This window comes from Pteropus vampyrus, unplaced genomic scaffold (genome assembly GCF_000151845.1).
Source record: "Pteropus vampyrus isolate Shadow unplaced genomic scaffold, Pvam_2.0 Scaffold40, whole genome shotgun sequence".
Classification (NCBI taxonomy): domain Eukaryota; kingdom Metazoa; phylum Chordata; class Mammalia; order Chiroptera; family Pteropodidae; genus Pteropus; species Pteropus vampyrus.
In genome coordinates, this window is record NW_011888821.1 from 3,993,795 (window position 1) to 4,009,138 (window position 15,344).

General features: G+C 44.5%; 1 protein-coding gene and 1 non-coding gene across 12 annotated transcripts in view; one reads left to right on the forward strand and one right to left on the reverse strand.

Annotated features, from left to right (window-relative positions):
* Window positions 1-15,344, forward strand: part of CLEC16A (C-type lectin domain containing 16A) — a 205,279-nt gene that overhangs the window by 1,363 nt on the left and 188,572 nt on the right. For 9 of the 11 annotated variants that reach the window (XM_023529618.1, XM_023529616.1, XM_023529617.1 and 6 more), the window contains exons 2-3: window positions 11,857-11,985; window positions 15,066-15,199. In XM_023529618.1, the coding sequence (XP_023385386.1) occupies window positions 11,857-11,985; window positions 15,066-15,199 (263 nt within the window). Of the gene's footprint in view, window positions 1-9,570; window positions 10,722-11,856; window positions 11,986-15,065; window positions 15,200-15,344 lie in introns of those variants that run through there. The other 2 variants (XM_023529621.1, XM_023529619.1) reach the window with 2 other exon arrangements.
* Window positions 8,985-9,103, reverse strand: LOC111738576. The gene has a single exon (XR_002779889.1). It is a non-coding gene; the product is annotated as a 5S ribosomal RNA (ribosomal RNA).

Consider the following 15,344-nt stretch of genomic DNA (forward strand, 5'->3'; position numbering starts at 1 on the left):
AAAAAAATGAATGAACTGGGGAGAGCTGCAGAACATAGAGGCCAAGCCTAGGATTTTTCCAGCGGGGGTTGGGGCTATGGAAAATAGATATCTTTGAGGAAGGAATAACTTCAGGGAGGGAAATCTAGCTGGGGGCGGGGGTGGCGGAGGGGAAGTTGGGTGGAGGAGGAGGCAAACCTTTGGTGGTAAGAAATAGGCTGGTTTCCAGAGGGAGCTCCCAAGATTACTGATGGGAAAGAAGAAGGATTGAGCGGGGAGGTGGGGAACAGTGGGAGGGAGACAGGGGTCCATGGAAAGGATTGGTGGGAAGGAAATTAGTTGGGGGCTTCTCATTTGGCCAGGGGCGGGGGTGCTGTGATTCTCAGCTATGACCTTTCTAGCATGGAGCATGCATTTAATAAATGTCTGGATCTCAGAGAGTCGGGGGGCAGGAGGGCAGATCCAGGGTGAGGGATGGTTTTAGGGAGTGGTGGTGTGAGAAGATATGGGGAGGAGAGAGGCCCAGGACAAAGAGGGGGTGTGTGTAGGGAAGCAGTAATCTTAAAAGGGAGGGCAGCTGGACGGGAAAGGGAAGGGCTTAAGGATTTCAGGAATGTAGAGAGTGGGTGGATGTGGCTAAGAAAGGGACGGGGGTTGGGCCTCCTGCCAGCACCCAGGTACCTGCAGGCTCTCACCTAACTGCCTGTCTCTAACCCTTTTAAATTACTTTAGTATTTATTGAATGCATTTTCTGTGCCAGGTACTTGCTAAGGACTTCCTGTGTGTTGTTTTTCCTCTAGTCCTCACGAGTCTATGAGTTATAAGAAAGTGGAAGCTAAGGTTCAAAGAGGTTAAGTACTTGTCCCCAAATGACAATAGCTGAAAAATGTCAAAGCCAGGATTTGACTTGGGTACTTGTACTCATTACACTGTCTTTTTGAATAAAACTTCCTTGTAAGTCGATTTGGGAGACTTTCAACTGGGTTGAGTCTCACTGCCCAATGGGATATCTTCACCCTCCTGCCAGCCAGGGAATGGTAAAGGTTCTCAGGTTCCTTCGAAGTACCCTGGGAACCGCCCAAATAATTGTTTAGGTCGCATGGCCATCGGGCCCTTTTTGGAAATCTGAGCTACCTGCCCTGAATCAGGCCGATCAGCTTAATCCATATTACAGCCTGAATAACCTGGCGATTTGTGTACTGGTGTGGGGCTTAGTAGATCCCAAGGTGACTTGGAAAAGAGTGCTATAAACAGCCAGTGCCTACCCCAATACTGGTGATGGTTTTCATTTGGCTCTGCTAGTAAACATCTTGGGTTTTAGGTACAGAATAGCTCATTCTCTGAAGGATTTTGCAGGCTGATGGAAGAGAGCCATAGAGCCAGTGACTGCACTGCATGGCAGGTGCTGGGACCGCTGTAGGCACAGGGTTCTGTGGGAACCTTTTTGGAAGCTTTCTGGAGGAGGCAGCACCAGAGTGGAGTCTTCAGGGATGAGCAGGAACCACCATGTGGGGCAGCAGGCTGTATGTGTTTTGCGGGGAGGGGATGAGGGGTACCCTAGGATTTGTGGGGTTCAAGGTGAGACTGGTAGTTATGGAAAACGAGGCTGGAGGTGGAATGAGGCTTGGGCTTCATCTGACACGTGGGGCAACCAAGCATCCTGGTGAGCCTGGGACTGAGGGGTTTCCCAATGCATGGGACTTTAAGTATTAAAACTGAGAAAGTCCTGGGGATGTGGTACAGATTGGTCCGCCTACTAATGACAGGTGACAGTTTCTAATGCACTCTTGCCCTGACCTAAGAGAGATTAAGATATGTAAAAGAAAATATTAAGATGTATAAAAGAATTTAGAATTGACATTTTTTGAGGGCACACAAAGCATCTGTGAATGCCTCCCCTTTTTTAATGGATTTAATTTTTAAGAACAGTTTGAGATTTACAGAAAACAGATAGTCTGGAGAGCTAGAAACCCTTTTTGAACCACGTTATTCTACATAATATTCCCAGCTTTCAGACTAGAAAGGAATTTTCATGTTAGACAGTGTTTTACTTTTGCTAAACAATGGAAAACTGTGTGCCTGTGATCTTTGTGTACTGAATCGAGTTCATGATTTAGTTGAAGCAGATTGAAATACTGAGAGATTATTTGCTACATGTCATGGTGGTTTATTGCCCAGACTAGTGGTGAGGCTGTGACATTTACTAACAAATGCATATCGCTGAGCAGAACCTTTAATGAGAGTCAAGTGATTGCTACTGAAACATCACCTGAACCGGGAACTGTGAGTCCACAACTGATGAAACTTTTTTGTTCTTGTGATGTGTGATTGTCATAATTCCGATCACCCTTTTGTATGGTTTAAGATTCTTGGGTGCAAATGACATAAACCCAGAAGGAATTGCCTTAAGCCCCAAATGGAACCGATTGGCTCCTGTCACTGAACAGTCTGTCCTGGCTAAGCCGTGGCTAAGTCCAGGTGTTCAGGTGAAGCCATCAATATCTTCCTGTTTCCAGTTCTGATCTCTCCTTTCTCCTGTATTGGTGCAATTCTCAGCAGGCTCCAGGCTTACATCATATCAGCTTAGCAATCCCTGGGAAAAGCTTCTTTTCTTAGTATTGCTAGCAGAAGTCCAGAATTAAGTATTGTTAAACCAACCTGGGATCTCATGCCCATCCCTGAACTAGTGACTATGGCAGGGATTGTGGGGTGCTCTAATTGGCCTTTCCCTGGTGCTCGGGTGGCATCAGTTCCACCCAAGCTAGTGGTCAGAGAATGAGAGGAAGGGGTGGTTCCCCATAGGAAAATTAGGAATTATTACCCGAAGAGATAGAGAATGTATACCCAGCAGGCAGATGTTCACCTAATTGGTATATTCAACTTTTGTCTAAGATAGCACTGATTATTTTTAAAGCTTGGGGTACAATATTGCCAGATTCATTTTCTTAGAATATTCTATTCCCCGTGGTGGGTCCAAGGCACCCACTATGTCAAGTCTAAGTTTTTCTAGGCCTTCAGAGTGCTCCAGACTCTATTCCCAACCATCTGGTTTGGTAGCACAGAGGAGGGTCCTCAAAGCCAGGCTCTAGAATAGGAGCATCCTTGGTGGCTGGACACCCATTTAAATGGAGACTTGAAGGATGAGTGGTTATCACCGTACTGAGGTGGTGGGGTGCAGGGTGGAAGGGAGGACGCTCAGGCAGAGGAAGCAGTGTTTGAGAAGCCTGGTGGAGAGAGACCTGGGTTGTTCAGTAAGGGCTGTGTATGCACATGGGCGAGGAGGACGTGTAGTACCCTAGAGGAGAGAAATAAGGTGGAAGAGGTGACAGAGGCCAGGTCCTGCTGGGCCCTGTAAATCATGGTATGGAATTAGAACATTAGGCTGAGACCAGTGGGGAGCCATTGAAAGTTTTTAACCAGAGCAGTGCTGTGGGCCTGCCAAAGTTGGAGAATGGATTGGAGGAGGCAAAACTGGAGGTGAGTGTCCACTCGGGGGACTGCTGCCATCTTCTGGTAAATTAGGGTAGCAGTCCACTGTAATCCAAGGCTATTTCTGTGCCATTTCACACTGATGGTCCTTCATACTCACTGTTATACGCATCTCATATGCCCACCTGTCTGCATCTTTGTTCCCTCCACTAGAACTCCCCTCCTCTTTTTGCCTATCCAAATGCTTAACTGTATCCTCGAAATACCAGTTCTTCCATAAAAATTGCCCTGGTAACATCAGCTAAGAAAAAGTTTTACCATCTTCTCTAACTTCGCATGTTCTTGTTCTCACTGTCTCACTCAATTAACACATTATTGTATACAGTCTTCTCATAGCCAAAGAGTTAGAATAGCTGTTAGATGCTCTGAGCTCTTCAAGCTTTATCCCTAGAAAGCTGGCCAGCGTTCTTCAGGCATGTCCTTTTGCCGTCAGAAATGGTCTTACTCAGTTATATATTAGGTTGTCTGTCTCCCAATTTGAATATAAGCTTCATGAGGACAGGGATGTATGTGGCTTGTTCACCTGAAAATTGTCAGATGCCGGCACAGGGCCTGGCATGTAGTAAGTGATCAACAAATATTTGTCACAGGATGAACAAAAGAGGCAAGTTCTTGCCAAGCTTTTCTTAACAACAGCCTGTCCTTGCCAGTTTGGTCACAGTGTCCGTGCTGGAGCTGTGAGTTTTTCTAGGGCCAAAAGCCCTGCCTACACATCGGCCATGATTGCCAGCTCCCTGGCATCTCAGACCCGGTCTCACTCGCCGGCCCTGCTTGACATCTTTCAGGGTGATTCATCAGGGGAAGCACCACCTGTAATACCCTTCTCTAAGCCTCTAATGTGGTTCCATGCTGGATGGAGCTTCTCCTTGTCCTTCTGGCCAGAAGGCTGAATGCTGACCAAATGAAGGTTTTCAAGGCACAGAGTGGGACACTCTGGGGAATATCTGAGACATCTCTGCCTTGGTGCTGAGGAGGCCAAACAGACACAGGCTCCGTGTACCCGCCCTTTCCTCCACACCAGATATCATTATTTTGGGGGGATGTGCTTTGGGGCAATGGATTTCTAGCCCCTGAGGCCTTTGTCACGTCACTTGTCCTTTCTCACACTGTAGCTTGCAGAAGGTTTCAGGCTCTTCCAACAGGAGCATCCTAAAAGCTATATTATGTTACAAGTTATAAAACTTGTATGAACTTGAACTTAGTATATCTATCTCTGAAGTGGACATAATTGTTATTAACTGTAATGGTTTAACTTGTGAAGTAAGTAACTCTCTTGAGAAAGCAGGGTCTGTTGGGGTAGGATTTGTTTACTGTCTATAGTCCTAGGTGATGAGCCTCTAGTGTGTTGATCGCACATTGGCAATAGGCAGCAGTTCTCCAGTCTCCAGGCATTTCAGACTCTTAAGCTCATCTCTTATGGTAGAGTTTGGTAATATGCAAGGGTCTGATATTGGGATTTTACATTCTATAGAGCTTCTGTTAGAGATATGGTAATGCTGGCTGTTTTCTGAAGAAATGGAGTAAGGGCCAGTTATAAGACTTGCCTTAAGATCTGATACTTATTTTCATGCCTTTTTGGCTTGTTTATCTATTTGATTTTCTTGTATGCCAGGCATTCATAACTTCATGTAAATGATTGGCTAAGAAAAGTGTTGTTTACTTCATCGTTTGCATTTTCTATACTATGATGGTTATAAGCATGGGGTCTGGAGTCAGACTGCCTGGGTTCTCTCTGTAGGGACTCTGGGCAGGTTCTAGCTTCCGAGAACCTCAGCTCTCCAGAGCATCAACTGGGTTTAATGAGTGACTGCATCTGAGACACTCAGAACAGGATCTGGCAGTAGGAGGCTGCAGCAGCTCTGGTGATGATGATAATAAAAATGTGCACACAGAGTTTGAGGGAAAATGTTATCATTGTAACAGTTGTTGGATTGTAAGAGAAAAGTCTTCATTTGCTGTAGTTAAATGTCCAATCACTCCGTCCTGGGAAACTTATCTGAGATAGGGACACAGCTTTGTTCGTAACATTGTTGATCATCTAAAGGCTTAAAAATCCTAATGCTCAGCAGAAGAGTAACTGCCAGTGTTTGTCTTTTCAATGGTATACTGTGTAGCCATATAGATGTTTGCAACAGTTATCAATAACAAAAAAAAAAAAATGCTTTTAGTTTAGCCAGAGGTAAGAAGAAAAGATGGGCTTGGAAATTGACATACAACATGAACTCAACTGTATAAATATCCATAGCAAAGGAAAAGACCCAGGGAAATACCTTGTATTTCTGGCAGCGCTCATCTCTGGGCATGATTGACAGTTGTCATTTCTCTTTTGTTGTTGCTGAAGTTTCCAACCTTTCTAAAACGAGTGTTACATTTCTAAACAGAAAGTTATTAAAGTTATTAAACTATGTTAATATCCTGGAGGTGGTTGAATTACTTGATTTTCCAAAACAGCGGGATTAGATACATTATTAAAATATTAAATCCTAATCCCTTAGGCTTCTTCCCCTCCCCTCCCCACCAGTACATTTAAGCAAACATACATTGAGAGTCTCTTCTAAAACAAGGGTTCCCAACCCCCAGGCTGTGGACTGGTACTGGTCTGTCACCTGTTAGGAGCCGGGCTGCATAGCAGGTTAGCAGTGAGCCAGTGAAGCTTCAACTGTATTTATAGACGCTCCCCAGCACTAGCATCACCGCCTAAGCTCTACCTCAAACCTTCAGGCACTAGATTCTCAGAGGAGCACCAGTCCCTGGTGGCAAAAAGGTTGGGAACTGCTGTTCTAAAACATTATCTAAAACAGTGTACTGGGCATTGTGGAGAGAAAAGATGAGCAGGTACACATACAATCATCATAGAACTTCGGAGTTTGAGATCTAATGCATATTTCTATTTACCAGCAATAAACATTTAGAAAATGAATATTTCAAACACTACAATTTACTATAGCATCAAAAAACATCAAATACGTAGGAATAAATCTAACAAAAGATATGCAAGACCCCTCTCCAGCAAACATTGAAAGAAATGTGGTGAATGTCATGTTACACTACTGTAAAGATATCATTCTCTCCATATTTAGCTATAGATTTAGGTCAGCCTTAAAGGAAATCTTAGGTATTTTTGTGGAAATGGAGTAGGTGATTTTTAAATTTATATGGAAATGCAACGGGCCAAGAATAGCCAATACAGTAATGAAAAAAAAAAGGAAGGAAAGAAGTCGGAGGACTTTCACTGTCACATAGCAAGATTTATTATAAAGCTGTAGTAATCGGACAGTATGGTATTGGCACAAAAGTAAACAAATACATCAGTGGAACTGGAGCATCCAGAAAGTCCCACGTGTAGTCGCCTGATTAATGACAAAGGTGACATTGCAGTGCATTGGAGAAACGAGGACCTTTTCAGTAAATGATGATGAATGAACTAGATATTCATATAGAAAACAATAAATTTTGGCCAATACCTCACACCAAACATAAAAATCAGTTCTAGGTGTACTCTAAGTCAAAGCGTGAAAGGGAAAGCAGTGACTTTTTTTTTTTTTTTAGAGATAACAGCATTTCTTCATGACCTTTGAGTTGGGAAGGATTTCTTAAGCTCGATAAACACTATCGAAGGGAAAGACTGATAAACTGGACTACATTAAAATTAAGAACTTCTGCTCATCAAAAGACCACTATAAAGAGAGTGAAAAGGCAAGCCACATTCAGAGAAAATATTTGTCATATGCATATCCAGTACAGGATTTGTGTTCACAATATATAAAGAACTCCAACAAATAAATAAGAAAAAGGTAACTCCACCTAATAAAAAATGAGCAAAAAGACTTGCACGAGGACCTTGCAGAAGATATTCAAATAGCCATAAATATATGAAGAGGCACTCACTTCAGTTATTATGCAATAAAGCCCCAATGCAATGTCACCATATACCCAGCAGAATTGCTCCACTGCAATAGGCAAAGGGCCAACATGTGTTGGAAGGACAGCTGGAACAGCTGGAACTCTCAGACCAGGCTCCGTGGCCCTTTGGCTGTGGCCGAGCTCCTGAATGCCCCTCACTCGCTGTCCTGGCTTGTGCGGCGATCACGATTTGCACATCCCCAGGTTACTGCGAAGTATGAACATGCGAAGCCCTTCACACAGAACCAGGCATATAGGCCACGCGCCACACATGGGAGCTTCTAGAATTTTCTTTTCAGGACTTACTACCCTGCTCTTTCCCCTGGGTTTGTCTGTAAGGGCCTCCTCATAGTTACTAGAATTTTTTCCAGAGGTTATTTAATGAAGCAGCGATGATAACAACAATAATAATAGCCAGCACTTGTGTCGTAGATAGTAACTGCCCGCTTAGATATCTATCTTTTTACTCACTTATTCCTCCTAACAACACCATAATGTGCAGGCACGAAAGCATCATGGTACTGCTGTTTCTCCCATCTTACTGGTGAGAGAACTGAAGTTCCCAGAGATTAAGTGCCTTGCTCAAGATCACCCAGCTAAGACTAGATTTTCTACTTCCTGCTCTGGTTTCTCTGTACCTTCCCGTAACTGTTCCCTTAACGTCTCTTTATGACTGTTTAGATCCAGCCTGATCTCTCCTTCCTAAGTTCTGGAATATTCCTTGTATAACTTAATAATGATGTTAATAACAGCCCCCATGTAACAACCACAACATGATAATAGTAGTAGCTGCTACCTCTGTATCTGTTGAGTGCTTACTGTGTTTCACATGCCATGCTTGGCTCTTTTTGTGCATTATCACATCAAATCCCTGGAGCAACCCAGTGAGAGGGCTTTGAATGTTACCACTGCTTTATGGAAGCTGAGCTCCAGAGAGAAGTGCCTCATCCAAGGCCACAGGTCGGAAGTGGCAGGGCCGGAGGTCAACTCCAAGTCTGTCTGTCGGACTCTAAAAGCCTGAGCTTCTCACCACTTGCTGATACTCGCTGTGTTTGACTTTTGGACCCTCGACTGTGTTCAGTCTTTGAATGCTCTGATGTACCTTATGTTTATGACGACAGTCCCCTACCACCCCCCACCCCCCATTCAGCACTCACTGAGCACTTACTGTGTACCAGACATTTTGGAGTATATTGGGGTCACCAAGATCAATAAGATGATAATGCTGACCTTGACGGACTCAAGTCTAGTCAGGGAGGCAGATCATTGCAAATGAGGTTGGTCTGTGCAGCAGCAAATGCATATGGTTACGGAGGTGCCAGAGAGGAGGGAACAATCAAACCCACTTGGGCAGGAGGCTGGGGAGGTTCTGTAAGGAGTGCTTTACCAAGAGCTGCCTGCACTGGGTTTTGAAATAGGAGTAAGAGTTGCAGCAAGGGCATTCCGGGCAGAAAGCACAGTGTATAGACGTCAGGGCTAGTCCTAAAGGTTTTATTTATTTATTTATTTATTTATTTTATTTTTTTAGGCAAGGCAACCTTTGGTTGACCTCACAGATTGCAAGGACCTTGTCAATTTACAGTCCCTTATTTATTTATTTTATTTTTTTTTAGTGCCTACAGCACCTGGTCTTCCTAGATGGTCTCCCATCCAAATACTAACCAGGCCCAACCCTGCTTAGCTTCCGAGATCAGATGGGATCGGGCTTGTTCAGGGTAGCATGGCCATAGACTAGTCCTAAAGTTTTAAACTCTACTATCCCTACCAGGGGTCTTTGGAGCAGACCCACTCACTGAGGCCACTGCCTCGCATGGGGCCTGAGGTATGATAGCGTGATGCTCATCGCTGTTATCCTCTACGTGGAAGGAAATACCAGAGCGGGGAGGATCTGCCTCTCCCATGGCACCAACAGTGCCTGTCACAGCAGGGAGTGGGTATGCTGTGGACCGCATGGAGTATCACTGATGGCCACAGTGTGAGTGACTCAATGGCTCTGAAACTTTAGTGGAAGCTTGTTCAAAATGCAGATTTGGGGCCCTGCACCCAGGAGTCTGTGGGTTGCTCTGAAACCAATGGGTCCTGATGTGCAATCTGTGTTGTGGACAAGAAGCCACTGTCAGGACAGAGTACGGAGACAGAATGGTTTCCAGGACAGAGTACGGAGACAAAGGTGTCAAACAAGGGTGCATTTTATCTCCCTATTTGTTTAATCTGTATGCAGAACATACCGTACGGAAAACTGGGTTAGACCCAGAGGAAGGAGGAATGAAAATTCGTGGAAGAAATATCAATAACTTACGATGTGCAGATGACACCATCTTACTGGTAGAAAGTAGCAGTGATCTGAAACAACTTCCAATGAAAGCGAAAGGAGAAAATGCCAAGAGTGGGACTCGCGTTTGAATATCAAGAAGACGAAGATCATGACTACAGAAGAAACGCACAACTTTAACATAGACAGTGAAGACACTGAAATTGTTAAAGATTTTGCTAACTTTGGTCCAGTTGTCAATTCAAATGGTGACTGCAGCCAGGAAGTCAAAAGAGGGTTGAGACTCAGAAGGGCAGCAATGGAAGAATCGGGAAAGATCACCAAGAGCACAGATGTGTCATTAAAGGCCAAGGCTATGATCATCTACACCCTCGTATTTCTAATTACGATGCAAAGATGTGAAAGTTGGACATTGAAGAAGGCTGATGGGGAAAAAAATTGATTCATTTGAAATATGGTGTTGGAGGAAAGCTCTACAGACACCCGGGACTGCCAGAAAGACGAACAACTGGTCCTAGAGCAAATTAAGCCTGAAACGTCACTGGAGGCGAAAATGACACACCTGAAGCTGTCCTATTTTGGGCACACCACGAGAAGGCAGGGTTCTTAGGAAAAGACAATAATGCTGGGAAAAACAGAAGGCAGCAGCAAAAGAGCAAGACTGAATATGACATAGATTGACTCTCTAAAAGAAACCACAGGCCTGAGTATACAGGAGTGGAGCAGGGCTGTGGAGGACAGGACATTGCAGACAGCGCTCATTCATAGGGTCGCCAGGAGTCGGAGCCGACTCACCGGCACGTAACACACCCGCGAGTCAGTTCCCTGGGTCTGGGGGTAGGGAACTAGCATCTGCAGCTTAGGTGATTCTGATGCAGGAGGCCAGTGAATCACAATTTGAAAAACTCTGCTCTTTGAGTCTCTTGGGGAGGATGAGTCAAGGACACATGACGAGAGATTTCTGAGTGGATCCCCCTGGCGGTTCGTCCAGGGCGGTTCAGTGCCATGGAGTTGCCTTATCACAGAGGGAAACTGGCCTCTGCTCCCACGTGCAGCCTTGCGGTAGATTTGGGCCCAGGTAGTGACTTCCGTTTGTGGAGATTTCTGTTCTAGTTATTGCATGGTAAATTTGCAGGCATTTTTTAATTCAAACCCAGCTTCCTTAAGCAGCAGATTGTTCCTTATTGTTCCATCTTCAAGGTTCTACCTCTTCCCAGTTTTTAGAGATTTTCGACTCTCCAATCTTTCCCTGTCTTGGTTTCACCAGCCCCCACCCCCAAACTGAAGGTGGTGATAATAAGTCGGGAGATGAGTCGCTCCTTCTTCATATCCCCTTGTCCTTCCCAAGTCTGAGGCTTCCACAGAAGCTGAAATTACCTCAGTCTGTGGGCTCTGGCAGTGCTGCCTCTTAAAAGGCTCCTGGGCTCCTGCTTACAACGGGCCTCAGCGACTCTTTCAGTTACCCTCACCGCCAGTAGAGGACTGGCCTGGGCCTTCTTGTCTCTGCCCCAGCCGCTAGCACAAGTCTGGAGCAACGTAAGCCTTCCAGGACCATATGGGTGGGTGAGGTACAGTGCCATGGTCTCAGGCCCACTTGACTTTGTGAATTCAACAAGCTGTGCTCAACAGATAAGATAGGTGCCCTGCAAGCAACCCAGTTCATGTGAGCCATCAGTTCCGATGGGCAGTCTGCACTTTATGGGGGATTATGGGCAATCCAAGGGTAATCTTGATTGCACGTGATTTTTACCTCGCTTGAGACCCACCCTCCCTAAACTGTGGCCCTACCTCTTGTGGGTCTTATGTTAGGCATTCAACCCTAAGCCATGTTTCTCTACATGCTCCATGAGCATCAGAATCACCTGGGAGCATGTGAAAAAGACCAGTGCCTGCTCTTCCCTCAGCCCCCCTGAATCTGAATCTCCAGGTGGGCTCCCATAATCCCACTTTATCCAGCTCTCCAGGTGATTCTCTTATGATTGAGGGTGGCTGTCTTCAAGGGCTTGACCATTCTTATACCTCAGTTGGGATTGGTGTGTCCCCGGTTATCTAATGCTTCAAAGCCATTTTTCTTGAGTGGTGAGTTCTGTCTCATCTGAATGGAAATAGTGCTAACTGGATCTGAAAAAGCACAGCCATATTGTCCCCCAAGTATTGCTAATGGTCATTGAGCCTGGCTTTCATGTCAGTTGGTAATCTTTCCTTTCTCTCAGGTATCTGTACCACGTTTTGACCAAAAACACTACAGTCACAGAACAGAACCGGAACCTGCTGGTGGAGACCATCCGTTCCATCACCGAGATCCTGATTTGGGGAGATCAGAATGACAGCTCTGTATTTGAGTAAGGGTTTCTGATGTTTTTTGATTCTTCTTCTTTTGAATATTTTTCTAAATGGATATCAGGAGTCATTTCTGATGTCAGAATTTCACGTCAATTTGGTCTTACACAAATATATATCTCTACCTCTCTATCTATGTAAAATGTCCTTGAAACACTGTAGAAATGGAAGCTGAAAATGGGGTAATTATGGAAATGAATCTCTCTAGAAAATCTGACAACATCGTGGATCATTTTCCCAGTGGTGTCTGATTATCATCTCCAAGGAAGGAGACAGTGTCCTGGATGCTTAGACTCTAAGGGACCCAAAAGGACCCTGCCCTGGGAGAGACTCTAAGGGTGGACTTGTTTTGTGTTTATTGATGGACGAGGCTCAGTGCCGAGCTCTTGATGAGATAATCCCCCTGCGTCTCTCAGGACCCAGGGTGGAGGCCCCGTTGTCCCAGTTGTGGCTAAGGTCACACAGCTGTTAGTGAGGTGTTGAAGCAGTGCCTCCTGCTGGAACCCACACAAGAGTTTGTCTTTATTCTTGTGCTTCCTAGATGAGCAATCTTAGGCCAGCCTCAGTTTCTTCATTTTTAAAGGAGAGAGAGAGTTTCTTGCCTAGCGCCTGATATAGAATAGGCACTAAGAAATGTTAGCAGTTCATAATAAAAAAAAAAAGGTGTCTCTGTTGGAAAGTTAAAAAGAAAAAGCTGTTAACTATGAACTAATTCCCAGTAGACCTGGCTCAGGATCTGAGTGCAGAAGAAGTTGGGTTATGACAACCATCAAACACAACCACCAAAAATGTTTTATATTTTTATATAAAACAATCTCAATTATAAGTATTGAGGCCACTTTAAAACCCATTTAAAAAAAAAATAAAGGTATTCTCTTTCCAACTTGGATTCTTATTAGCTATGCTGATTTTCTGGATAGCTCTATATTTTCATCAGGAGGATTAACTAAGATAAAGCTACTTATGGAAAGTGTAAACCTGTGACACTGGCCATGATCCCCAGAGGACAACATGAGTAATAAAGCAAGGCGTTGCTTATAAATGGGACTAGCTTCTTTTAAGTATCCATGGGGAATTGGTTGGTCATTATATTTTTGGAAATGAGAGAGACCCTCACGTTAAAGATTAGAAACCGTGTCCCTGTTTACTAGAATGCCCGCTTAAAAAACTCCTGAGCTCTTTGAGGTCCAGTAATTAAATGGCTGCCTAACAGAGTCCCCAAGAGAATTTTTTTTTAATACCTTTTTTATTTTGGAGTAATTCGTGAAGATAGTACAGAAAGTTCTCATATACCCCTCCCTCGTGTCCACCGTTGTTAATATCTTTGATTACCGCGGTGCATTTTTTGAGCAGTTGATATCGGTACCTGATTATTGAATAAACTCCAGACTTGATTTGGATTTTGCCAGATTTTCCCATTAGTAGCCTCTTTTTGCTCTAGGATCCCAATTCAGTCTTCCGCAGTGCATTTAGTTGTCACATCTCCCTAGTGTCCTCTGGTCTGTGGCAACCTTGACACTTTCGAGGAATACCTATGCCACCTGGGAGCGTGGGAGTTAAGCCTCACCTTCTGGAAGGGAGGAGTATCTGCATTATTTGAAATTCTTCTGCATGGAAGATTTGTTTCTTCTCCCCAGTTATTTATTTAGTCAATCATTAATCAGTATGAATTCATGGATATTTATTTTACACTTTGGATTATAATCCAATACTGCATTGTGTATCTTGTTGCTCAGTTTGTCCCAGCTTCGGCCATCGGGTGCTCTTTCAGGTTGGTCCCTGTGTCCCTTTGACACGCCCCCGTCCTTTTGTTTTTTGAGCACTTCCTGACTTCTTGGTACTATAAGATGCTCTAGGCTCATCTTGTATTTTCCTTGCCACAGCCCTAGAATTAGTCATTTTTCCAAGAAGCCCCCCTCCCCCGCTCCTCTGGGGTGCTTTAAAAAATCCAGATCCTTGGACTTCATGCTGGATAAGCTCTAGGTACAGACATTTTGATGAGTTCCTAAGTGGACCGTCATTGTGTTGCTGTGAGCTTGTTGGGTGATACTTGTAAACAAGGTAAACAAAATAGGTCAAATGATTGGAATATTCTGGGGGGGGTCAATGTGAATGGCTCCCAGAGTCAGAGTTGGAAAAGATTTTAGGGGTCTTTTTTTAGGTCATTTATTCATTCATTTACACTTTGATGGGTTTAAACAGGCCCACAGCCCTGCCACCATGCAGCTGACAGTTGAGGGGCGAGAGACAACAAAACTAAGTCAACCAGCAGACACACTTGACTGCAGGAATTTGTTTAGAGTATCCCAGATGAGAGGTTATCTGGTCTTAGCTTAAATTCAGAGAACATATAACTAGAAACATTGCTTTCTTCCTTTAAAGAAAGACACTAGGGTGTTCTGTCTCCTTTTCAAGACTAAAAGAGCCAATGTGTACCCCCAAAAGCCAGTGCCACCAAGTTGTGTACAGACAAATGTCCCGTCCAGAACAAGAATGGCAAATGCAGACGTGGGAACTCCTAGGGTCCCCCACCACACCAGCATCTTCTATTTCCTTCCAGTTCTTTTTCCTTAGATATGGAAACTACAAACTTGACAAATTAGAAACCAAAGCTCTTAATATTCAGCATTATCTTGCCCCTTTGTGGGGAATTCCCATTGTTGTTGTTAACACTCAAAAGACATGGAGAGCCGAGGAAATGCTTAGTTAGGAAAACGAAGGCTATAAAATATTTGATGGAAAATTCTGCTTGTCGGGTTTATAAGCATAGATTACTGTGTAATCATTTCGCAGGTAAAGGTCTTTCCCATTCTGTCAGAAATCTAGTTAACTGCTTCCCAGAATCCGCACTGTTCTCACATTCTGGGAGGAGTGTTTGAAAGGTCGCATTGGCCTTGGTGGAAGACAGCATCGTGGGAGCTGGATAGCACAGCGGCCGAGGCCGGGCAGGCGACGTGGCCTGGCTGCTCTGCGGATGCCGTTGGGGGGTGGGAGTACACATGGGCACTCTGCATGTAGCCAGGATGATTTGGACTTTCACATGTGGAAGCAAACCGCTGACACTTTCCCATTCCCTCCCTAGCTTCTTCCTGGAGAAGAACATGTTTGTTTTCTTCCTGAACATCCTGCGGCAGAAATCAGGCCGCTACGTGTGCGTTCAGCTGCTGCAGACCTTGAACATCCTCTTTGAGAATATCAGTCATGAGACCTCACTTTGTAAGTAGTATCCTTGACACCTACCTGCCTTTGTACCACCAAGTGTCGGCAATATGTAGTTTGGCATGTTTTTTGTGTTGTTTTTTTGAATGTCCATGCTTGCCATGAGTGCTTGGACTGCCGTGACAAAGTACCCCGGACTGGG